Source organism: Drosophila innubila (assembly GCF_004354385.1).
Source record: "Drosophila innubila isolate TH190305 chromosome 3R unlocalized genomic scaffold, UK_Dinn_1.0 2_E_3R, whole genome shotgun sequence".
Classification (NCBI taxonomy): domain Eukaryota; kingdom Metazoa; phylum Arthropoda; class Insecta; order Diptera; family Drosophilidae; genus Drosophila; species Drosophila innubila.
The window spans coordinates 3,692,476-3,715,589 of NW_022995380.1; the positions used below are offsets into that span (position 1 = coordinate 3,692,476).

Sequence of the window (23,114 nt, forward strand, 5' to 3'; positions counted from 1 at the left end):
TTCCGCTAATTGACTTGGATATTGTAAAGTTTTTCCCTTAGGCTTAACACAAGCTGCAAATTGTAGAAATTTATTTCACGACTTAACTACGTTTTGAGCTTCGATTGGCAGCCTAATTTGCAGTTTAATTAAATATATACATACGTGTGTGATAGATACGTATGTTAATAGATGCGTGGTTTTTCTTGGATAAACAAATATTAAAAAAAGATACATACACAAACATTACATTTGTGGTTAAGTGATCTGCATAAATACATTGTTATTTGCATTTGGTAACATATGATGTACAATATTAACGTAAATTTTGTACATACATATGTGTTATTGCAATATTCCTTAACAATAATTATAAAAACAACGGAAATGTAACCATTAAATAGCCATTTGAGTATACATACATACATACATACATATGTATTTGCTTATAGATACATTGCTGTCTACCAAAATATTTACAGACAGAGCTTACACTAGATACTTATAACTTTTCAGACTACATAATTTATTAAACCAGAGAGTCCTGAACACATATATTTATTTTAAACATAAGTAAATACAAATATTCAAATCTAGTTGTACATTTTTGGATACATTAGAAATATATTTATGTACATATATTCATATGTATATTGTCTGCAAATACATATATATTATGTATGTGCATACACGTTTACACACAAACATATGTATTCTTATTAACAAACATTTATATAAATGTTTACATACATAAACCAATTTACATATGTAAACATATTTAAAACTAGTCTAAGCACTAAATAATGATTCTATTAATCAAAAGTAAATAGATATAAAACAGAGATGAGCAATATTGACTTTTCGTTCACGACTAGGGTTGTTGATAATATATCAAAATATCAATATATCGATATTTTTCCAAAACTGATATATATATATCGTAATAATTTTTTGTCCAAATATCGAATATGCGATATTTTTGGCATATCTTATGATATTTTTGCGTTTTTCACTCTGTAGTCTGGGTAGCGAGCAAAAGCGACCCCGAAAATAGCGAAATTCTGGAATTCTCATAAGGCGTCCATGTCGAGACTATATAAAATCGCCTTAAGATACCTCAACAGCCCTGGTAGCTCAGTGCTATAAAATGTGTCAATTGTGACTCTCGTAGCCGAATGACAGATCACCACATAAAGCAATGAGTATTTTTAAAGTACGTGAAATCAAGGTATTGGAACTAAAAGTTCGTTATATTTTAATATTGTCTAATCAAATTCGCTTTGTTGTTTATATCGAATATAAAAAAAATATAGTTGTACACAATGTATCTTATTACATACTAAAATCAAAGTAATAAATATCACTTTGTGAGAAAAAAGAAAATAATAAAAATATCCAATATATTGGTATTTTAAATCGATATATATTTTGATATTTTTTCAAAACAAAAAATACTTTCGATACGATATATAAAAAACACTCGACAGCCCTATTCACGACACATATCGTATCTATCATAAAAGCATAGCTTTTCGTACCCACAACTATCGATTAATCGATAAAAGAGCAACAGATTACAAAATGGAATGGAATGAAACAGGATAGATAACAGAGCTGAAACTTTTTTTTCACTGATTATACATGAATTACTTAAAAAAAAAACTTTAAAATAATTATTTTTAAAATAATTTTAAATTATTTAAATGTAGTTTGATAAATGTAAATATCTTAATTGTTTTGATGATATTTCGATATTTGTTAAATATCGATATAATATGCTCATATTGAAGTTGTATATCATCACTATTAATAGTTGTTTACTTTACAATGGATCAAACGAGGGAATTATTAAAATCTAATAACAAAATTCGTCGAAAAACAGAACTAAGTTCCAAGTTTACAAAAGTGGACTCACCATTGGCCAAATATCCTTTTTAATAACTGCACTTACTAATAAGTATATATACATATTGTATCTTCATGTTGTATGCAAGTACACACAATTCTAATATTCTTAGCCGCATACTTAAGTCAGCATTTATTATTTTGTGCGTGACTCTAATAAGCATAAGATATTAATAATACATTAAGTTTCACATATTTGGTATTCTTAACTCCCTATATACATATGATTCTTCGGGAAACCTATCTTGCGTTTTGTGTAGGATTCCCATCAAGTCCAACGTTTGGAAAGTTCACCTCAACTCAAAACAACATAAACAGTTTGTGGAATTGGCCAAAAAACAGCGAATAGAAGCGGAAAATACTTCAAAAACGTCAAAGGCCTTAAAAACAACTAAATCAGACCCTGTACAGGAGAAGGCGCCAATAACCACAGAAAACGTAATTAAAATTGATGCCGTAAAGTTGCACAGCATTCAATCAGAGGACGCTCCAGCTAATCAAAGTTCACAAAACGTATTACCGGAAAAGTTCTTTGATCAAGAAAAATCTACCAATGCTAACGATCGCGATACAGAAGCAGAATGGTTAAAATTTCAGCGCGAAATAAGAGAAGCAGACACTGTATCGAATATTATAGTATCTGAAGAACAGGATAGTTTAAATATAAAACGACATTTAAAAGAAATTGACGAACAAATGGAAAACTGGAAGAGATTTGAAAAAATAAATGATAAAAAGAATTTTCTTTTAAAAAAACAGCGCAAAGAAAAAAGACCAGTACAATTGGATGTAGAGTCGAGCTCTGGTGAAGAATGCAGTGTAGACGACTTACTGGATTGGAGAATTAAAAGCGTTCACAAGTAGGAAGTGCTTTTATATTAGAATCAAATAGAATAAAGAAAAAAATTACGTATATAAAGACGAACTATTATTACATGTGTATTATATTATATATTTGGCAGCTCAATTTTATTTCCGGCGCTTATTTTCACAATTGCTAACACGCTACATGAGCATAACAAAATTATAACTTTTTCTCCACTGATCTTCCAAATTCTTTTGGAATGGCAACTTCGCCAATAATGATCTTTTTCATAATATTATTTTTCGGTTGAGATTTTTCAAAATTAAACTCACAAACCCATGATGTACTTGGTAAACAGGCCAAAAAATTGACAAGTCAAAGAAGAGTAGTGTTGGTAAACGGGCCATAACAGTGAAAAGTTGCACAAAGCAACAACAAAAAAGGCAATTTTGCATGGAAACTTCAAAGATTAGTTAAAAAAAAAACTAGATGAGTCTCCAAACTAATTTTTATGGCTAAATGCATAATAAATCACCTTCTATTTGGGGTTTTTTAAATTAATTTTTGAGTTTGAACCGGACCAATAGACATTTACCTTATATTGCATTACTAAACAATTGAATAACCTTCATTTTCCACTCCCCTACCTCCTCAATGTGTTAGAACACATCAGCTGTGTGTTTTTTGAATTTAAACAAATCGCGCAACTGTGCTGCCATTCCACTATGTTTTTTTTTTGTGTGTTGCATTATTAACACTGGCTTTCTCTAGGCCTCAGCAAATGATTGAGAGTTTTTCACTAGCGAAGACAAACATTTTCTGAGTACTCGCCCTAAAAAGAAAACAGTGGCAAACAGCAAGACAAATTATTTTGCTTGAGTTTAGCTAGTGCGGTACTCACTAAAGCTATCAAACAAAGTTTACAGATAAGGTATGGGCGTTTTTCAAAACTTTAGGCAACACAGCAAAAGAACATATTTTTCACTTTCTTTCGGCTCCTGTGCATTCGCATTTTTGTTTTGTTGCCACGATGTTTAAGTTAAATTTGCGTAAAATGTAAATTAACTCAATAAGGTAATTCCCTTTATCCATTTATATATGCTGACTACAAATCTAATCGAGATTGAGGAATTCTACTATTGATTGTTTAACTCATCCATCACCTGATAATTATCGACGAAATTGGTTTTTTTATTACCATGTTTATAGAGCAGCTAAACCAGATTTTACCTTAAATCGTTTGTTCTTACAACACATGCGACTTTATTTTGTTATTATTGTGTGTTAATTAAATATTCATATCGTTGCATTTTCAATGGCACTTAGTAGATGTATATGAGAAACCGTTGGTTTTGTAGTACATTTTTAAAGCGATAAGTGCTTATACGTATATTTAAAGCGGCGTAAAAAATAAGTTTAAAAAGCGAACTTCGCTAAATCACTGTTAGTTTTAGAGCGCACTAAAAAAGTGCTTTTAAGGCGGTTTAAGGTAACTCACTTTCAATTAAAGCAACTTAAAGCCCTGTATAAACATGGTAACAATTGGTTTTGTAGTGATAAGTATATTTAAGGAGGCGTAAAAAATTAGCGGCGGGTTTAAAAAGCGAGCTTCGCTAATCCACTGTTTACTTTAAAACGCATTAAAAAGTGTTCATAAAGGCGGTTAAAGTTAATTTGCTTTAATTAAAGCAACTTTAGGCACAATATAAACATGTTATATGACAAATGTGATATGTTGATATTGCCTATCGATATGTTTGATGTGTTTTTTAAACTTGCTTATGCCAATGCCAATGCATTGAATATTGAATTTTAATGTCAGGATCAGTACAATATTGTAATTGTATATATATATACGTTTTATATTAAAATATATATATATATTAGGAAAATAAAAATTTGGGAACATACATATAATGTATATTGTAATGCAGTTAAAAGGAATACCTCTTATGCAAGAGATGTATATAAATATCGTATCGTGTACGACCCTTCATGCTCGATAACATGTTACGTGTAAGGTAGCCCAGCAATCGCCGGTATATTTTTAGGCTACGTGTCTCAGTTGTTTTCTGGTGGTATTTAAGTAGAATTAAATCTTAAATATAAAGCCAGAGCCCACATTTAAGATGAATCGGAGCTCGAAAATTTTCAATAGTAAGGTGGCTGGCTACAGCAGCCTTATAACATTTGCAGTTTTGCTAATTGCTTGGATAGCCGGATTTTCATCACGTTTGTTTGCCGTCATACGATTCGAGTCGATAATCCACGAGTTTGATCCATGGTTTAATTACCGTGCAACTGCCTACATGGTGGAACATGGCTGGTATAAGTTTCTCAATTGGTTCGATGAGCGCGCCTGGTATCCGCTTGGCCGCATTGTTGGTGGAACTGTGTATCCGGGACTCATGATAACCTCCGGCAGCATCCATTATCTATTGCACATTCTGAACATTCCAGTGCATATACGTGACATATGCGTGTTCTTGGCTCCCGTCTTCAGTGGCCTCACATCGATTTCAACCTATCTATTGACTAAAGAACTCTGGTCTCCCGGCGCTGGACTCTTTGCTGCTAGCTTCATAGCAATTGTGCCTGGTTATATTAGCCGCTCCGTAGCTGGTTCCTATGACAACGAAGGCATCGCCATATTTGCACTGCAATTCACATACTTCCTCTGGGTGCGATCGGTGAAAACTGGATCCGTTTTCTGGTCAGCTGGTGCAGCGATTTCCTACTTCTACATGGTGTCCGCATGGGGTGGATATGTGTTCATAATCAATCTGATTCCACTGCATGTCTTTGTACTGCTTATCATGGGACGCTACTCGCCGAGACTCCTTACCAGCTACAGCACCTTCTACATCCTTGGACTACTGTTCTCCATGCAAATACCATTTGTTGGATTCCAGCCCATACGCACTAGTGAACACATGGCAGCCATGGGCGTTTTTGTGCTTCTGATGGCGGTTGCTGCTCTCCGTCACTTGCAATCCGTATTGTCACGCAATGAGTTCCGGAAACTGTTCATTGTTGGCGGCCTGCTGGCAGCTGTGCTCGTCTTTGTGGCCGTAGTTGTGTTGACCGTAATGGGAGTGGTGGCACCATGGAGTGGACGGTTTTATTCGCTCTGGGATACTGGCTATGCGAAGATTCATATTCCCATTATCGCGTCTGTGTCGGAGCATCAGCCTACCACGTGGTTCTCATTCTTCTTCGACTTGCACATTCTTGTGTGCGCCTTTCCGGTTGGTCTTTGGTACAGCATCAAGCACATCAACGATGAACGTGTCTTCGTTGTCCTGTACGCCATAAGCGCCGTCTACTTTGCCGGCGTCATGGTCCGCCTGATGTTGACACTTACTCCAGTTGTGTGCATGCTCGCTGGCGTTGCATTCTCTGGACTCTTGGACGTCTTCCTCCAGGAAGATGCATCCAAACGGATGGCAAACACGGTCACCTCAGCACCAGAAGCTGAGGATCAGGAGGAATCATTGGAGAAGAAGAGCTTTTACGATAAGGTAAAATTGCAAACGAATGAATTTTACTAGAAATATAACATCTTCTTTATGTTTTGTATTTACATATTTTGTATAGGCTGGAAAACTCAAGCACCGCACCAAACACGATCCCTCACATGAAAGTGGAATAAGTTCCAACTTGAAGAGTATTGTGATCTTGGCTGTATTGATGATCTTAATGATGTTTGCCGTTCACTGTACTTGGGTCACTAGCAATGCCTATTCCAGCCCCTCAATTGTGCTTGCATTCCACAACAGTCAGGATGGGTAAGAAATTTGAAATTATCAAAGAATATGATATTATTATTATATCGAATAATCTAAAAATATCCAAAAGAGAATCAGCGATAATTATTTGTTCTTATTATTATTTTTAGATCGCGCAATATATTGGATGATTTTAGGGAGGCATATTACTGGCTTTCTCAAAACACTGCTGATGATGCACGTATTATGTCTTGGTGGGACTACGGGTATCAGATAGCGGGAATGGCGAATAGGACAACGTTAGTGGATAATAATACTTGGAATAATAGTCATATTGCATTAGTTGGAAAAGCCATGTCATCAACTGAAGAGAAATCCTATGAAATTATGACATCTCTGGATGTGGATTATGTCCTTGTTATCTTTGGCGGTGTGATTGGCTATTCTGGTGATGATATCAATAAATTCCTTTGGATGGTTCGAATTGCCGAAGGAGAGCATCCAAAAGATATTAAGGAAAGCGATTTCTTTACCGATCGTGGAGAATTTCGAGTGGATGCCGAAGGCGCTCCAGCTCTACTTAACTGTCTTATGTACAAATTAAGCTACTATCGCTTTGGGGACTTGAAATTGGACTATAGGTACGAGTTTTACCACATTGATACCATTGATTCTCAATTTGCTGAACTTGTTTTAAATAATTCGATTATTTTTTTTAGGGGTCCCTCTGGCTATGATCGTACCCGCAATGCTGTAATCGGTAATAAAGATTTCGATTTGACATACTTGGAAGAGGCTTATACCACGGAGCACTGGCTGGTTCGAATCTACAGAGTTAAGAAGCCATTTGAGTTTAACCGACCATCCCTAAAAGCTAAAGATAGACTTATTCCCCCCACCAACTTTATATCTAGAAAGGTAAATTATTATATATTAAAGATAAATCATGTATCTCATGAATTTCATCTTTCAGAACTTGAAGCGTCGCAAGGGATTCATTCGGAATCGTCCAACCGTTATCAAAGGAAAGAGAACTTTGAAATAAATGACAATTATTTATAACAATTGTACTGCAATAAATAAGAAAACATTAACATACTTGTAATATAAGTATTTCAAGCATTTGACATTAACTAAAATTAATTTTGGAGCTAAATACAAAGAAGTATAGACTGTTATCTCAAAATTGTAGCTTTTTAACAAATGTTAATTTCCAAATTAAATTAATATAAATATTGCAATATCTGCAAAAGTATTTGAAGGTATGTATATATATATTTTATTAAATGTTTAAAATATGTTTGCAAAAAGCAAAGTGGATTTTATACCTCAGGTCACTTTGTTTATTTAACTTTTAAAACAACGACTGAAAAATTCCCATCCACCAAAGTCAGAACACAGATAATTTTTATGGACATTCGTACATATTATCATATTAGTAAATATACAGACACGTGTGTATTGAGGTACATAGATACATACATATTTTAAATTGTGGTTTTAATGGATAACCCCTCATGTTAATCCATCTGGATTTATTTGTACATACATATGTATGGAATGTAATTATCTGTGCTTGTATATACATAAACAATTCTCAGAGATAACTAAAAACACACAAATGTTTGTATGTATGTATATGTACACTCAAACTTGCTCTCTTTTTACCTAAAGTGCTACTGCAAAGAAATTTATTATCAGTTCATAACTGACGGCGAACAACTCGACATGGCGTTGAAATTTGCTGCAAATTTAAATTTCCTTTTTACTGAAACGGCAGTAACAATATCAGATAGAATAAGGCTCGCCAGTCAGCATGGATTCCGAGCTGTAGAAATTCCATATCCAGAGGGAGAACTTAAGGAAGCAGAGAAAGCAGTCAATGATACCGGAATAACAGTCAGTCTAATAAACATTGCATTTGGTAAGACAAAAGGTCATTCGAACATACTACATTGCGTACATATTTATATAGATTAACATTTAAAGTTTTTAAGTAATACATTTGTATACATATGTATGAATGTATGTATCAGATAGATAGCTGATCTCGTATGTATGTTAGTGCATGCATTAGAGATAACCGATATTTATGTACTTGTTACTTTTTTGAATCACGAGTCCCTATTGTGACTAAATGTCAAGAGTAACTAGCCGGTGCAACCTTCATTCGGCTTGGGACACGCAGTGATAAGTGGGTCACTCAGTAAGTTTACAGAAACAGTCAGGTATATCGAAAAAATATTTCTGTATACTATTGAAATTCGTGATTTTAAGGAAATGTTAAAGGTTCAAAATGTATTTAGGTACCTATAAATAAAATTATTAAAATCACTTTTAGATAAAACGAAGGAGGAGCTTAAGTTTGGATCTACTAGTATTCCTGGTTCAGAAAATCTTTTTAAACAGCAGCTAGATGAAACAATTGCATTTGCCAAAACTGTTAAGTGCAAGAAGTGAGTATAAACATATATGTAATACCACTTTTTTTTAATTTATGAAACAACTATACTTTAATAAACATATCATTTACATTACTTTCTTTGTAGAGTTCATCTTATGTCCGGAACACGCAATAATAAGTCAGAATGCGACCATTTGGCAACATATATCTCAAATTTAAAAATAGCAGCAGAAAAGTTGAAACTGAGTAATATGACCGGCGTTATTGAGCCAATAAATGGATATGTCATTCCAACATATTTCATGAATTCTTACAACAAAGGTAGAACTTTAATGTCATGAATTTATATTGCAGCGCAATTATATTTTAATACTTTTTAAATGACTTATTTGCAGCATCAAATGTTTTGAAAGAAATCAACTGCAATAACATAAAATTAATGGTGGATCTTTACCATCTTCAGCATATAACTGGGAACTTCACTAAGACCTTAGAGGAATATAAAAACGTCATTGGACATTTTCAAATCGCTCAGGTGCCAAATCGAAATGAGCCAGATACTCCTGGTGAACTTAATTACGAATACATTTTTAAAACGCTGCAAGATTTTGGTCATCAAGATTGGATTGGATGCGAATATAAACCATTGACAAATACCGTCGATGGATTGAATTGGATTTCAAAATACAACCTGGAGCTTTAAGTTTCTATAAAAATATTTATTTTTTCATGTGTTTATTAAAATAAATATTGGAAGCTGCAAGAAACTGTCTTTATTACATTTGTGGTTTAACATTAATTAATTATTTTTATGAATATTTAACTATGCTGATAAAATATACAATAATAAAATAAAAATATATGAATTATTCTTCATGTATCTTTTCTGTTCCATTCCATTGTTTCAAAAGTTGACTCAGTAGTAAATCGACTCTTTCATCGATAACAATTTCTTAAGGTTACCCTAGGAAAGTATATATCGATTGCAAATCTGGTTTATTGAACTAAACAGAACGGGAGCGTCACGACTTGTATGTGTATAATATATACGGCCATTACACTTTGTAAATGTGTGAGGTTGATAAAAACTATAATAACATAATATAATGTTGTCAAATACGTCTCTCATTTTGAATTAGCACGTATGATATGTTCGTTTTGTAATTAAATTAACCAATCCACACATATTTTGTAAAAATCATAATTGATGTACGAGCGTACAATCGTCGTTCTTTGTTCAGCAGAAGTGTGAAGTGTTATAATAAAATTTAGAAAATTAACATTCCGTTGTTTGGTATTAGACGTTGAGTATGTTTAGCATTAGTGAATTATGCTGCATGTTTTGCTGCCCGCCTTGTCCCGGACCGATAGCTGCCAAACTCGCTTTCCAGCCACCTGAGCCAACATACAAATTGACGCCAGCTGATGACACGAACATCAAATACAATTTACAGCTTTATGATCGCGCCGAATGGCAATACTCTGAACGCGAGAAATCAAAAATTGAGTCGTTCTTTACCCGCACATCTCGTGGCAACTTGATTACATGCACATATGTTCGATGCAGCAAGAATGCAAAATATACACTGCTCTTTTCTCATGGCAATGCTGTTGATTTGGGTCAGATGAGCAGCTTTTATCTCACACTTGGCTCCCAAATCAATTGCAACATATTTGGCTACGATTATTCCGGATATGGTATGAGTGGTGGAAAACCCTCGGAGAAGAACCTTTATGCAGATATCGAAGCTGCTTGGCAAGCAATGAGGACAAGGTAATATGCCTATAAGCAAAAGCACTCTTTTATAACTAGCTTAAATTATTTTATTTATTTTAAAAAGGCTAAATATAAGTCCTGAGACCATTATACTTTACGGCCAGAGCATAGGAACTGTTCCAACTGTCGATCTCGCATCTCGTCATGAGGTTGGTGCAGTTATTCTTCATTCACCATTGATGTCGGGGCTTCGAGTTGTCTTCAGAAACACAAAGAGAACTTGGTTTTTCGATGCCTTTCCAAGGTATGTATCAAATAACAAAGTTCAAGTGTGCATTTAATTAATCATTTTAAAACAGTATTGATAAGGTGGCTAAAGTTAAATCACCCGTTTTGGTCATTCATGGAACCGACGACGAGGTCATTGATTTTTCTCATGGAATTGGCATTTATGAGCGATGTCCTAAGACTGTGGAACCTTTTTGGGTGGAGGTAAGTTTGTAAAAAAAACACTGTTTTATTTACATATGCAATAAAAGCCAAAAGTAGTAAATCCTATCTAGACAAGAGCATTGACTAAATTGTAATTTACTATATTTTCCTTTTTTTGCAGGGAGCTGGTCATAATGACGTTGAATTACATCCCCAATACTATGAGCGGTTGAGAAAATTTCTTTCCGTGGAACTGATTAAATGACAATTAAAGAACAATGCTGATGGAGGTGTTCGTAACAATACTTCTGATGGAGCAACTAACAATACAAATACAAATCTTATGGCAGCTAGTTTGAAATTTAGTCAAAAACCGCAAACCGCTTCAGCAGCGACAGAACGTGAATCTAATATCAAAAACAATAAGCAAGATGACAACGATGGTTAGTAGCATATCAAAAATACATACATACATATAAACATTAAAAGGCACATATTGAGTTTATTATCATTACTTTATTTTAAAAATCAATACATTAAGTTTTTTTTGGTATACTTTGTTGATACTTGTTTCAATAAGTAAGAATGCTCCCCTCTAAAAATATTATACATTTATAAACATACTGTGCGTTTTCATTCATAGTCATTTTTTTTGCAGGCGACCTATCGAAATTTTCTTTATACTTATCATGGTAACCATTTCCCGTCCATGGGGAGATTATTATTAACCAAAGTTAATAATTCCTCTGTTGTGACTTTTCGCCCTTCCCATGGACCACATTAAAATCCCCTGGGATATTAAACGGGAAGTCCACAACAGTTTTACGACATTTAGTATATGCTTGTGGCACTCATACTCTTATCAAATTGGAATGACATTTTCTTTTAAAGTTGATAAAGAAACTAATGTTTCCTATAATCAAAAAATAATGTAGATTTTAATTAGTATTTGATTCAAATTGCAATTAGATGTAGTCCATTTTAAAATCGATTCTTCGACTAGAGCATTCTTACTTGTTATCTCATCTAATACATGTGAACTTCTTTTCAGGTTGTACAGCCTCTGGTTCTATTTCAATTAAAGATCTTGCTGAAAAGTTTCTTTAGCTAGGAACACAAAACCTTGCTCAATGCAGGCCAAAATCCAAAAAAAATTTAATTTATCAAGGATGCGAATACATAGATACTGAACATCTGGAAAGATAAAAAAGTCAGATGGAATGAATGATTGTCGCCACTTTAAAGCTACAACGCAATACAGCTCCCACACACTCTCTTGACAGAATTCTTTTCTGCCGGTGCATCCGAATTAGAATTCATATATCCAGCACAATACTCTTTTTTGGTCAATATATATAAATAATAATAAAATAGCTTAGCAATTAATCTGTTTAAACATTTTTACTGATACAGATTTTTAAGAAACCTTGATCAGTGATATAAAACAAAGTAAAACGATTTACAACCATTCCATTAACATGTAGCTGTGGTACATCTTATGAGAATAAAGTTAAATTTAATAAATACCGTATCCATTTAATTGAATATTCTGCGGCAAATGTAATACACTTAAGGATTAGTTTTTTAGTAGAAAATGTAGAAACCTACTACCATAAAGCTCTTTTTTTTTAAAGCCCAAGACAATCAAAAACATTATAATGCTTATAAAAAAAAACACTTTAAATATTGATAATAAACATATACACATCCTTTATTCATTGCGTGTAAACTAAATAGTTTCACATTATTTTTACTTAACTTTTTATACTTTTTTAGACTTTTCGCTTTGTGCTTTTTAATTGTTTTTAATCTATTTTCAACATGATTAATAATTGAGTAATATGTCGGCGGCAATGGGGCAGAAAACTTGACGCAAAGTTTTAGAGATTTTTTTGTTTGCGGCTCTCCGTTCTATTGATACATTGGTTAAATTACAGAAAACTTAAAAGATAACAAAGTAACTTAATATACAAGATCCCGAATACCGCATAATCTCTTTGAGTGGTACAAATGAGGACTCAATTAGCACATTGAGTGTCGTTGGTAATATTTTAGCAAATAATAGTTAAGTTGGGAACATAATAAATTTAAGATGTGATTTCATTTTATAAATTTTTATTTTTTTAATAAATAATTCAATGCAACAAACTAAAATTATGATTCAGCGCACTAATCACAATAACTATTTCAATAATTATAAGCTTTTAATTTATATTTTCTACTTCGGTTTTTTAATTTATTTCTAGTTTAAGTATGACTTGTTCTGAGTATTGTTATGATGCCCGTGTTATAGTTTTTAATTTATTCGGTAAGTGATAAAATGTTGGCATATAAACTTCGTATTTTGATATGTCGAAAAGGGAGATTTTTTATATGGGACTTTTTAACACTATGAATTAACAACTCTTCAAAAAGTTTATTAAATTGCACATGGCTAGCGTAAAAATTTTAACAAGCTTTGTTTTACTGTTTAGATCTGATTAAAAATTATTATTATAAGTCGAGAAATTGTTATTACTAAATATAGTATTTTAAGGTAAGTAAAGCAACAGGATTCGCTAATGAGATAGGCAACAGAAACTCTTAATATTTAAAATGTACAAATAGTTTATACATATAGAAAATCAATATTGCTTCTTACAATGGCTTGCTGAAAACAATATAAATCCACTAAATTCAACAAAATAATTTTAAATCATTTAACGTCTAATGTGTTTTACCTTCTTTTCAGGTCTTTCAGCCTCCAGTTCGATTTCAATTAAAGACCTTGCAGAGAGGCTACTCTAGCAAAAGAAATCGGGCTCTACACCTGAAGCCCAAAACAAGTCGTTACAATTATCAAATATCAATTATTCAAAAGGATTCGAGAACACAAGCAACAAAGATCTAGGAAAAAGCTCCCAACGTAATGATAAAAACACAGATGAGATTATTGCAAACTCTGTTAAGCAATTGCACAAGGCTGCTCCAACACTTCCTATACATTCTCCTCATTCGCCGGTGCATCCATATTCATATCCTAATGTCCAGCAAAATAAGCTATCTGGTCGTTACATCTATAACAAAAAAGCGCCACAGAAATCAACAAACAAATTACTTAATACTAAGCAGTTGGCTATAAATATAAATGATTTTAGAGAAAAGGAAAGAATAACACCCAACTACTCGACCATGACTTGTAGTTGTGTGAAATCTCCCAACTTTGATGACACAATAACTCCAAAAGAGCGAAATTGTTTTGATTTTAGTCACAGTTCTACAACAAATATTATGGTCAAGGAGCCCACGCTTAATGTATCCAAATCACATAATCGCAACAGTAACTATAACGATCATTTACTGCCTATACCCCAGAGTTCATTCGAAAATATTTCAACAAGTGATTTAAATTTAAAAAAAATAGCTAATCAGTCGCGTTATTCTCAACAAATTCGATTTGATAAAGCTAATATGGCTTTTTATGATAACCCACAACGACTGAGCCGCTTTGCAGCTCAAGACAATCAGAATAAATGTCATTATGCACTTACAATAAGTAAATCAGAGCAAACTTCTCCAAATAATATAGATATTAAAAAGACAACATTTACATATGATAACAATAAAAGAATCGCAAGTTCTTTGCTCTATGTGTCATCCGTGGACCCCTGGACAAAGAAAAGTGAGATACAAATGGATGGATACAATGAAATAGGCGAGAATTCCGGGGATCCTTGGATCAAACGAACCGTTGAATCCCATACACCAACATCGCGTTTTAAGGAAAAGTCTCAAAACGGAAAATTAAAACCATTTCTATCTGCCAGAAGGGACCTTTTCTTAGAAACTAAAAAGTCCAATTATTTGCAGCCAGAAGTGCAAAGACATCAAAGTATCAGAAATGGGGAGTGTATAGCTTCGGCACCACCTTCTCCACACTTTTTGAAAACCACAAATGAAGCTTGTTCTTTAAATCGCTTACCCAACGAAGCAATGCAAACCAAGTCTGCCAGCTTTTCACCAGCTAGAGGTAGAAATTTACTAAATCCCTTTGGAGATATTGATATTTGTGATGACACTGTCACTCGAAATTCTTTTCAAGCTAATTATGTTGCAGGATCAGATCAACCACGACAAACAGAACATTCAAGTAATAACTTAGACGTTAACAATCCAAAAAAATTACAAAACAGACACAGTTTTTCAACAATATCTGAGCAATCGAAAGATGAACTTCAGTTGAACATCCGTCGTCTATCCGAGCAAATGAGTCAAATGTCATTGAAAAAGAATATTAAATTTTCATTAAGCGATTGCAATGTGAACAATAAAGGAAGTAACGACCAGGAAACTCTAACTGTCCAAGGATCGCATTATACGGGAAATACAGATTGTAAGGAGATCTCGAAAAGAAAGGAAGGTTTCAGCTCGTTACAGCAGAACCTAAACCCAAACGTTTCCACAGTTCTTGGCAATACTAAAATTTATGCTAGCTGTCAAAAGTCGAATTCAATGCAAGAAACCACCTGTTGAATCTATTGTTCAAAATTTAAATGTTGCAAACGTGGATATTCGTGTCTACATATTCGAATCAAAATAAATTACATAAGTATTCAAATTAATAAAAGAAATTTGTACTAGCAGCTTAACTACATTTAAGCCTACAAGTTTAACAGTATACATGCATTTATATTAATGAAAATGGGAATGCCTATATATTCCCAATATGTTTTAAGTTTTAGATTTAAAAGAATTTGCAAATATAAACAGCACCTTTTTTCTAATGTATTATTTCATTTCATTGTATCCATATAATTTTTTGTAAATCTATTTAATTGTAATAAAATCCACATAAATGATTTAAAATTGTATTTTTTAACTTTACAAAATAACTGTTTTACTTTTGTTTGAAAATTTGCAGCGTCCCTTATACCAATTATTGCTTCTCATCTATCGGTCCTGAAGCCGAATCTAATGTTAGAGCACCTTAAGGATATGGAAGCTTTGATAGAACTCCTATGCAGTTCCCGACCTGGTGATGAAATTTTCGCTAAGCAGCAAAATACTATGAAGATGTTAAGTGCACATAATCTGGAACCATTTCTTTAGTTGATAGGCTTATTAACACGAACCACTCTGAAATGTTTAGATATTTTAGATGATATGTATTGTAGTTCTGTATTTTTTTCATATGATTTAGGTTACCACACGTAGCCGTGTGGAATAATTTTGTCGCCCATAAAACGGTAAAGCTGCCATGTCAAAAATATTATTGCCATAAAGTTAGGTTAAGAAGGAAGAAAAGAAAAAGGAGTGGAAAACAAGTAGAACAAAAAAGAAACATATTGTATATGGGTATTTAATATATTTCAAATACAAGAAAATCAAATAGGAAGCGATTTATTATACATTTTGATGTAACTGTTAGTTGGGCACTCGACTAGTTTTTTTTTTTTTTATGAATTTTTAAATTTCGATGGAAGATTATCTTTTTATTGTTGCTTGGTGTAAATCCTCACTATTAGGGTTCGCTTACCACCACTACTTTTTTGATCTGTCCTTTTTAGTAAATGTTTATCAACACTACTAAATGCGGAATCGTGCTAAAATTTTATTTGTGGAAATATTTAACATGTCGTGCGATTGCGATTATCAGGTGTTGAAGTTTATCTGTTTTTATGAGAGTCAGTTCGTTGACTTCATGCGCAAACACAACGTTATCCTGGCTGAAAAGATATGTCCAAAATGTGGATCGGTTTGCAAATTGACGTCTAATAACTATACCGATCTTTTTTTCCCTGTCACTCATATATCACCGAGGGAAAAACCCAATGCGATTTCCAGGAAATCGTGCGTGTTAACACCTTTTTGGTGGGATCGGATTCGTCAATTAAGGACATATGTCAGTTCGTTGCTTGGTAAAATATCCGATTGGAGAATAAAACGAGTTTTCAGATGGACGAACTGAAATAAACTCGGCAAACTGTTGTTGACTGGAGAAACTTCTTGAGGGAAGTTTACATTGGTTGGAATATTACTAATAGTCGTCCTACTATTGGAGGTCCAAGGACAATAGAGATAGACGAGCGACAAGTGGGCCAAAGAAAATATAACTGTGGATGACAGGTGGAAGGCCAGTGGGTGCTTGGAGCTGTCGAGAGAGGAAGTGGCAATTTCTTCATTCTGCCAGTTGTAAGCCGGGACAAAGAAACGTTGCTCAGCGTTACTAAAGAGCGCATAGCGGATGGGACTACAATCATCTCTGAGTGCTGGAAGGCTTACAACTGTTTGGATGACGATGGCTACAAAAAACAAGCAGTTAACCACTCTAAGAAATTTGTGGACCCAGCCAGACTCGCGCAGACCCGAAGTATACCCATCATAAACGACAGAAAGAGCATTACATTGGACATTTGGCAAAGTGCCAGTTCCATAAAATGTTCAAGGACCACAAGAAAAGGCTACATCATATTTTCATGGCCATTGTGAGGCTTTACAACACGTCCAATGAATCCATAATAAATGAAAATGTTCATTTCGACCAGGTTAGTTAAATAACAAAAATTGTTTGTCTACGGCACACTAACTTTATCCCAGCATTTCCTAGGGAGAAGAAGACGATGATATCTGAGAAGCCGTCATGAGACTCATGTGACCAAATCGGTCCTGACATATTTTCCAAAGACGATTTCTTATTTTTGATAACATAATTTAAAGTTTGATTTTTTAAAAAGAAAGGTGTAGTGCTGGTAAACTGAGAATCTGAGAGAAAATTAGTGTTGATAAACAAGCGTTAATAGTGTCAACTTGCACAAGGCAACAATGCAAAAGTTAACTTTTCAATGATATTTCCGAATCCATTTTAAAAAAAATTAGTTAAAACCGCAACTAATCTTTATCTTGCAAATCTTGTAAAGATCGTAAAAAGTTTTTTATGGCTTATAAAAACTAGTCGATAAAAATAAGTTAAGTGTACGTCGAAGGTTGAATAAGCAAGCTGTCGTCACAAGCAAAATGTACAATATCGATACAACCTGCTTCGGTACTTTACTTTCATGCAATGCCTTACGCGCGTAATTTAACTGCTTAAACAACTACAGAAAAAAGGAATTTTAGTTTGAAAAATTAAAATAAAATAATTCATGATAAATCGCCCTTTATTAGGTTCTTTCTAATTTCGAGAATATGGCATGAAACAGATATTAACCTCGAAATGAAGTCCTATCGCTTATTATTTTCATAAAGTAATAAAATTATTTTCAAAAGTGCTAGAAGCTTTTCTCCGCATTTAGTTTAAAAATATTGTCAACTTACAAGTACTTATAAAACTCCGAATTAGTGATTGTAATATGCTCGATAAAAAGGAAATATCGTATCTGCCAAATATCGGCGCATATCGAATAGTCGCTTAACAAATATCACCTCTGGTTGAATAATCGATATTAATATACACATACAGTGTGTAACGTCGATATTTTGGCAGCGTTGCATTTCAGTGATTTTGCATATATATAACACATGTATGCATGTACTCAGTTTAGAAAAAAAAAAACATTTCGGCAATATTCTTTGAATTAAAATGGGAGTACCGGCATTCTTTAGATGGCTAAGCAAAAAGTATCCTTGCGTTATAATAGAATGCAACGAAAACAAGGTATGGTTGAACCCTGTCAATTATATTTGTACTTTAATAACTTGGCTGATTAGCAAGTAGATCCGGAAACAGGCAAAAATATTTACGAAGATGCGACTTTACCAAATCCCAATGGCATCGAATTTGACAACTTATATCTCGATATGAATGGCATTATACATCCTTGTACACACCCTGAAGACAAGCCAGCCCCCAAAAATGAAGAAGAAATGATGGTTGCCATATTTGAATGCATTGACCGACTTTTCGGTATTGTGCGGCCCAGAAAAGTATTGTATATGGCCATTGATGGAGTTGCGCCAAGAGCCAAAATGAATCAACAACGATCAAGACGATTCCGCGCTGCTAAGGAAACAATTGAAAAACGGCTGGAAGTTGAGAGAATTCGAGATGAGCTCTTAGCACGAGGTAAGTCAAGTGAATACATACACACACGCACGCATACATGTGCACGTGTCTATATGGAAGTATGTGTTTGTATACAATCATTCGGAATGCCGCTATCTATTGTATTGCGCAGCTTTTCTGTATAAAAGCAATCTTGAACTTTACCACTAAGCATACACATCTTTTTTATTTTAGGCTGCAAACTGCCACCGCCAAAGGAGAAAGGGGAACATTTTGACTCAAATTGTATAACTCCGGGAACTCCGTTTATGGACAGATTGAGTAAATGCTTACATTATTATGTACACGACCGCCTTAATAATAATCCAGCATGGAAGGGAATCAAAGTAATTCTATCTGATGCCAATGTACCAGGCGAAGGAGAGCACAAAATCATGGATTATATACGCAAACAACGCGCACAGCCTGACCATGATCCTAACACCCATCATGTTCTTTGCGGAGCTGATGCTGATTTGATAATGTTGGGGTTGGCGACTCACGAACCTAACTTTACTATAATTCGCGAAGAGTTCCTTCCGAATAAGCCACGTCCCTGTGACGTCTGTAATCAGTTTGGACACGAAATGGACAAATGTGTTGGACTCGGCGCAGTTGGTCCAAGTAGTAGTAATTTTGCTCCCGATGTCCCGATTGGAGCAGAAGTTAAGTTTATATTTGTCCGGTTAAGCGTTTTGAGGGAGTATCTTAAAAAAACGCTGGAAATGCCTAATCTACCGTTCGCATATGATTTTGAGAGAGCTTTAGATGATTGGGTTTTTATGTGTTTCTTTGTGGGAAACGATTTTTTACCTCATCTGCCCAGTTTGGAAATCCGAGAGGGCGCCGTAGATCGATTGGTCGAGTTATATAAAAAATGTGTTTATAAAACTAAAGGATACTTAACGGATTCCGGGGACGTTAATTTGGACAGGGTTCAATTGATCATGACAGATTTGGGGAATGTAGAAGACCAAATATTCAAGGATAGACAAAGAAGGGAGCAGCAGTATAAGGCGAGACAGAAAAGGGACAATAATAGCTATAAGGGTATGGAACAATCTGTTTTCGGCCCGACGGCTGTTGGACCAAATAGTGCTAAGGGCAAAATAACTAACTATAAACAAGAAGCGGCTGCCTTAAGACTTGGATCAGGGGAAGGTGGAGTTAAACGTTCTAGTTCAGAAGCCAATTTAGATGATGAAGAAGAGAATAACGATGAAGTGCGACTTTGGGAGGAAGGTTTTAAGTCCCGATACTACGAATCTAAATTTGACGTAGCTCCAGAAAATCTACAATTTCGTTATGCTGTTGCACTTCAATATGTTAGGGGACTCTGTTGGGTTCTAAAATATTACTATCAAGGCTGTGCATCTTGGAACTGGTACTTTCCTTACCACTATGCACCATTTGCATCTGATTTCGTAAATATTCAAGGACTTTCGACGTCATTCGAGAAAGGAACAAAACCGGTAAGTTGTTGAATTATTTTATAATATTATTTGCAACTTTTGAAGCAGTTTTAATAATAATTTAATTTTATTACCACTAACAAAGACTTTATGTTCCCTAACAACCAAGTAAATATTTGTGTTGTTATAGATATTATTGATTTTTCAAAATGTTTTAATCGAAAAAGTTTTCATTTTATTTATTATAGTTTAATCCACTGGAGCAATTGATGGGAGTATTCCCAGCAGCTAGTAGCTCACATGTGCCTGAACCATGGGCAGAGTTAATGTCCAATCCTGTAAGTAGAAAACATCTTAAACAAATTCTTATTTGATTATAAAGATCTTGCTCAGAATAATTAAGAAAAATTACATGTATATTTTTAATCAATCAACTATTTTTTTTAAAGTAGCGTGCTTACCATCGAACCTATTTTTTTAAAACCTGCAGCTTGTTAAGACCAAATGTGTACAAAGTAGAACACTACCATTAAATATTTATCAAAGTATCATCTTTATCCGATTCGTCATTTTCTGAATTGGATCTTGAATATAAAATTCAATATCTTCCACGAGTTTCAAACACGATGGCCTGACATTTAGTAAATGTATTATTTAGTGTGCATTGATTTTTTTTCACAAAAAAATGGTAACAAAAGTTACAAAAGATACTAAAATCTATTCCTGGTCCGAGCTGAGAAGCATAAAAAGGTGGGATTTTCGCAGCTTTATCATAATTAATGCAAATTAATCCGTTTGAGACAAAGCAATACTCGTATAAAGTTAAGAGACGTGATAACGTGATATCTAGAAAATAAATTTATGTTAATATAGTATTGACTAATAATATATTACAAATATTTTTCTTATTTGCCAGCACTCAACTATAATTGATTTTTATCCAGAAGACTTTAAGATCGACCTCAATGGTAAAAAGTTTGCTTGGCAAGGTGTTGCTCTGTTGCCATTTGTTGATGAGAAAAGGCTATTCAAGGCGCTTATACCTCTTCATAGCCATTTAACAGATGAAGAAGGTAATTTACTTTTAATGTAGTCGGAACCTAAGCCTCACAACCACAGTTATCTATATCTACTTCTTTTCTTATCTTATCTTCTTTTTCCATTTTCAGTCAAGCGTAACAAAAGAGGGGAAAATAATCTTTACATTAGTAAATTAAGTTCTCATTTCAAGTCTGTTCAAAACCTATACAAAAAAGCTGACAGCTCGCAAAATGAAGACTGCCCCATATCATTCGATGGAATGACTGGAACTATTTCGGCATCTGAACTCAACACCATCTTAAATGGGTAAGTAAAAACAGATAACGAACTAATCGATGCTTCAGTAAATAGATGGAGTGCGCCTATCAACATAACTATGTTTTTAGATTGATCTTTTGGTGGTCACCAAATAATACTATAAAATATAAATATTGTATCCTTTTAGTCACTTGAAGTCACCAATACCAAGTCTCCCTGATATTGTTGAGAATACCACTATAACAGCTGTTTTTAAGGACCCTCAGTATGATGAGGACTACATTTTCTTGGCTAAGAGGCTTCCCAAAGCTGTGGATCCTCCTCAAGTTATACAATCGGACAATAATAAAAATGGACCTGTTATCGGTAAGAGCTAAGATTTTCAAATTAAATATCTTTAATTCAATTAAAATTCAAATGAGTTAATTGCATATTAACCATGAGTGTTAATGTTAACATAGGGATATTTCTTCTTTGATAATCTTGTAGAAAAAAAGTAAAAGAGTAATAATTATTTTCAAAATTTAATTATTTGTCTTGTGTAGGATTCGGAAATCATCAGCAGAGAGCTTATCTCCCACCTGGAGCTCAACGATTAGTTTCCTCCAGCATGCGAAGAAATGATAATGGACAAGGTTATTCATATCAAAATAATGGGGGAAACGCTATGAACTACAACTATCATCAATCGCAAGGTAATTAACCATTTACTTTATTTTAGCTAAAGAAATTATTAATACACATTTTCATCGATATATGAAATTTTTTTTTATATTTCAGGCTACCATTCTAATCAAAATTATCACAGACCATACAATCAAAGAAACCAGGATTCCAATTATCAACAGAGGAACAATTATAATGGGCCCAGGCATCAAAACTACCGACAAGGAAACCATAGGGGAAATAATAATCAGCATTCAAATTATAGAAGATTTTAAGATGTAGACCTTCTTCATACTCGTAATTAATGATGCAAAGAAGTAAATACTTGCAAGCCAATTATACATAAATGATTATGTACATCGGCTTTTTATGATTTTTCTAATAAAACCTAGAAATTAAGCTATAAACATTTGTCACACATGAATGTGAAATTTAAAAATATATCTTTTAAAGCTGTCTAAGCTTTTACCTAAATGGTGCAGTTGAATTTCAATGGTAAATGGTAAACTCTGGTTTTCGCTTAGTATTCTGCATTAAATATGAGACGTATTGGCTGGAAAAAGTTATTATATTTTTGAATTCTTCGAGCTCCTTTTTTAATTTTCCCTACTTAAAATTAGGGCATACGCCTCAGGGTTTCTTAGTTTTAACAAGAAAATATTGCTTAAATTTCATATATTTTAAATATTTCTATTTATGATTCAATTTTAGAAAAAAAAATTTAGAGCGTGGGCTAATAGATCTGTG

At 33.7% G+C, this 23,114-nt stretch overlaps 6 protein-coding genes across 9 annotated transcripts; all 6 read left to right on the plus strand.

Moving 5' to 3' along the window:
• The first annotated feature begins 1,802 nt into the window (after positions 1–1,802).
• Positions 1,803–2,809, plus strand: LOC117790569 (zinc finger protein 830). Its single transcript, XM_034630051.1, has 2 exons — positions 1,803–1,904; positions 2,106–2,809. Exons 1-2 carry the CDS (start codon positions 1,807–1,809, stop codon positions 2,746–2,748), a joined length of 741 nt encoding a protein of 246 aa, XP_034485942.1. The 5' UTR covers positions 1,803–1,806; the 3' UTR covers positions 2,749–2,809.
• Positions 2,810–4,727: 1,918 nt separating this feature from the next.
• LOC117792751 (dolichyl-diphosphooligosaccharide--protein glycosyltransferase subunit STT3B) lies at positions 4,728–7,530 on the plus strand. The gene is made up of 5 exons (XM_034633001.1): positions 4,728–6,210; positions 6,287–6,477; positions 6,588–7,058; positions 7,137–7,335; positions 7,391–7,530. The coding sequence occupies exons 1-5, from the start codon at positions 4,819–4,821 to the stop codon at positions 7,460–7,462; spliced, it is 2,325 nt and encodes a 774-aa protein (XP_034488892.1). The 5' UTR covers positions 4,728–4,818; the 3' UTR covers positions 7,463–7,530.
• Positions 7,531–8,118: 588 nt separating this feature from the next.
• On the plus strand, positions 8,119–9,600 carry LOC117792754 (putative hydroxypyruvate isomerase). The gene is made up of 4 exons (XM_034633003.1): positions 8,119–8,341; positions 8,759–8,873; positions 8,967–9,142; positions 9,217–9,600. The coding sequence occupies exons 1-4, from the start codon at positions 8,146–8,148 to the stop codon at positions 9,522–9,524; spliced, it is 795 nt and encodes a 264-aa protein (XP_034488894.1). The 5' UTR covers positions 8,119–8,145; the 3' UTR covers positions 9,525–9,600.
• Positions 9,601–9,830: 230 nt separating this feature from the next.
• Positions 9,831–13,829, plus strand: LOC117792752 (alpha/beta hydrolase domain-containing protein 17B). 4 transcript variants are annotated; one of them, XR_004618195.1, is made up of 6 exons: positions 9,831–10,595; positions 10,663–10,842; positions 10,898–11,030; positions 11,152–11,413; positions 13,217–13,278; positions 13,702–13,829. XR_004618195.1 is itself a non-coding variant. In XM_034633002.1 (4 exons), exons 1-4 carry the CDS (start codon positions 10,132–10,134, stop codon positions 11,233–11,235), a joined length of 861 nt encoding a protein of 286 aa, XP_034488893.1. In that variant the 5' UTR covers positions 9,831–10,131; the 3' UTR covers positions 11,236–11,593. The 4 variants fall into 4 exon arrangements, 1 of the variants encoding a protein (XP_034488893.1); XR_004618197.1 differs by lacking the exon at positions 13,217–13,278; XR_004618196.1 differs by lacking the exons at positions 13,217–13,278; positions 13,702–13,829 and adding an exon at positions 12,022–12,501.
• On the plus strand, positions 11,402–15,571 carry LOC117792263. Its single transcript, XM_034632323.1, has 2 exons — positions 11,402–11,413; positions 13,758–15,571. Exons 1-2 carry the CDS (start codon positions 11,402–11,404, stop codon positions 15,480–15,482), a joined length of 1,737 nt encoding a protein of 578 aa, XP_034488214.1. The 3' UTR covers positions 15,483–15,571.
• A 2,876-nt stretch (positions 15,572–18,447) lies between these two features.
• Positions 18,448–22,841, plus strand: LOC117791081 (5'-3' exoribonuclease 2 homolog). Its single transcript, XM_034630730.1, has 9 exons — positions 18,448–18,603; positions 18,657–19,011; positions 19,186–20,462; positions 20,651–20,740; positions 21,319–21,475; positions 21,572–21,749; positions 21,889–22,067; positions 22,247–22,396; positions 22,482–22,841. Exons 1-9 carry the CDS (start codon positions 18,529–18,531, stop codon positions 22,640–22,642), a joined length of 2,622 nt encoding a protein of 873 aa, XP_034486621.1. The 5' UTR covers positions 18,448–18,528; the 3' UTR covers positions 22,643–22,841.
• Positions 22,842–23,114: the final 273 nt, after the last annotated feature.

Coding starts and splice junctions, on each gene's coding strand:
- LOC117792751 (XM_034633001.1), top strand. CDS start 4,819: ATGAATCGGAGCTCGAAAATTTTCAATAGTAAGGTGGCTGGCTACAGC. Junction 6,478..6,587: donor TTCCACAACAGTCAGGATGG/GTAAGAAATTTG, acceptor TATTATTTTTAG/ATCGCGCAATATATTGGATG. Junction 7,059..7,136: donor GACTTGAAATTGGACTATAG/GTACGAGTTTTA, acceptor TATTTTTTTTAG/GGGTCCCTCTGGCTATGATC.
- LOC117792752 (XM_034633002.1), top strand. CDS start 10,132: ATGTTTAGCATTAGTGAATTATGCTGCATGTTTTGCTGCCCGCCTTGT. Junction 10,596..10,662: donor TGGCAAGCAATGAGGACAAG/GTAATATGCCTA, acceptor TATTTTAAAAAG/GCTAAATATAAGTCCTGAGA. Junction 10,843..10,897: donor TTTTTCGATGCCTTTCCAAG/GTATGTATCAAA, acceptor ATTTTAAAACAG/TATTGATAAGGTGGCTAAAG.
- LOC117792754 (XM_034633003.1), top strand. CDS start 8,146: ATGGCGTTGAAATTTGCTGCAAATTTAAATTTCCTTTTTACTGAAACG. Junction 8,342..8,758: donor TCTAATAAACATTGCATTTG/GTAAGACAAAAG, acceptor AATCACTTTTAG/ATAAAACGAAGGAGGAGCTT. Junction 9,143..9,216: donor CATGAATTCTTACAACAAAG/GTAGAACTTTAA, acceptor ACTTATTTGCAG/CATCAAATGTTTTGAAAGAA.
- LOC117791081 (XM_034630730.1), top strand. CDS start 18,529: ATGGGAGTACCGGCATTCTTTAGATGGCTAAGCAAAAAGTATCCTTGC. Junction 19,012..19,185: donor AGATGAGCTCTTAGCACGAG/GTAAGTCAAGTG, acceptor TTTTTATTTTAG/GCTGCAAACTGCCACCGCCA. Junction 21,750..21,888: donor CTCAACACCATCTTAAATGG/GTAAGTAAAAAC, acceptor GTATCCTTTTAG/TCACTTGAAGTCACCAATAC.
- LOC117790569 (XM_034630051.1), top strand. CDS start 1,807: ATGGATCAAACGAGGGAATTATTAAAATCTAATAACAAAATTCGTCGA. Junction 1,905..2,105: donor GTGGACTCACCATTGGCCAA/ATATCCTTTTTA, acceptor CTCCCTATATAC/ATATGATTCTTCGGGAAACC.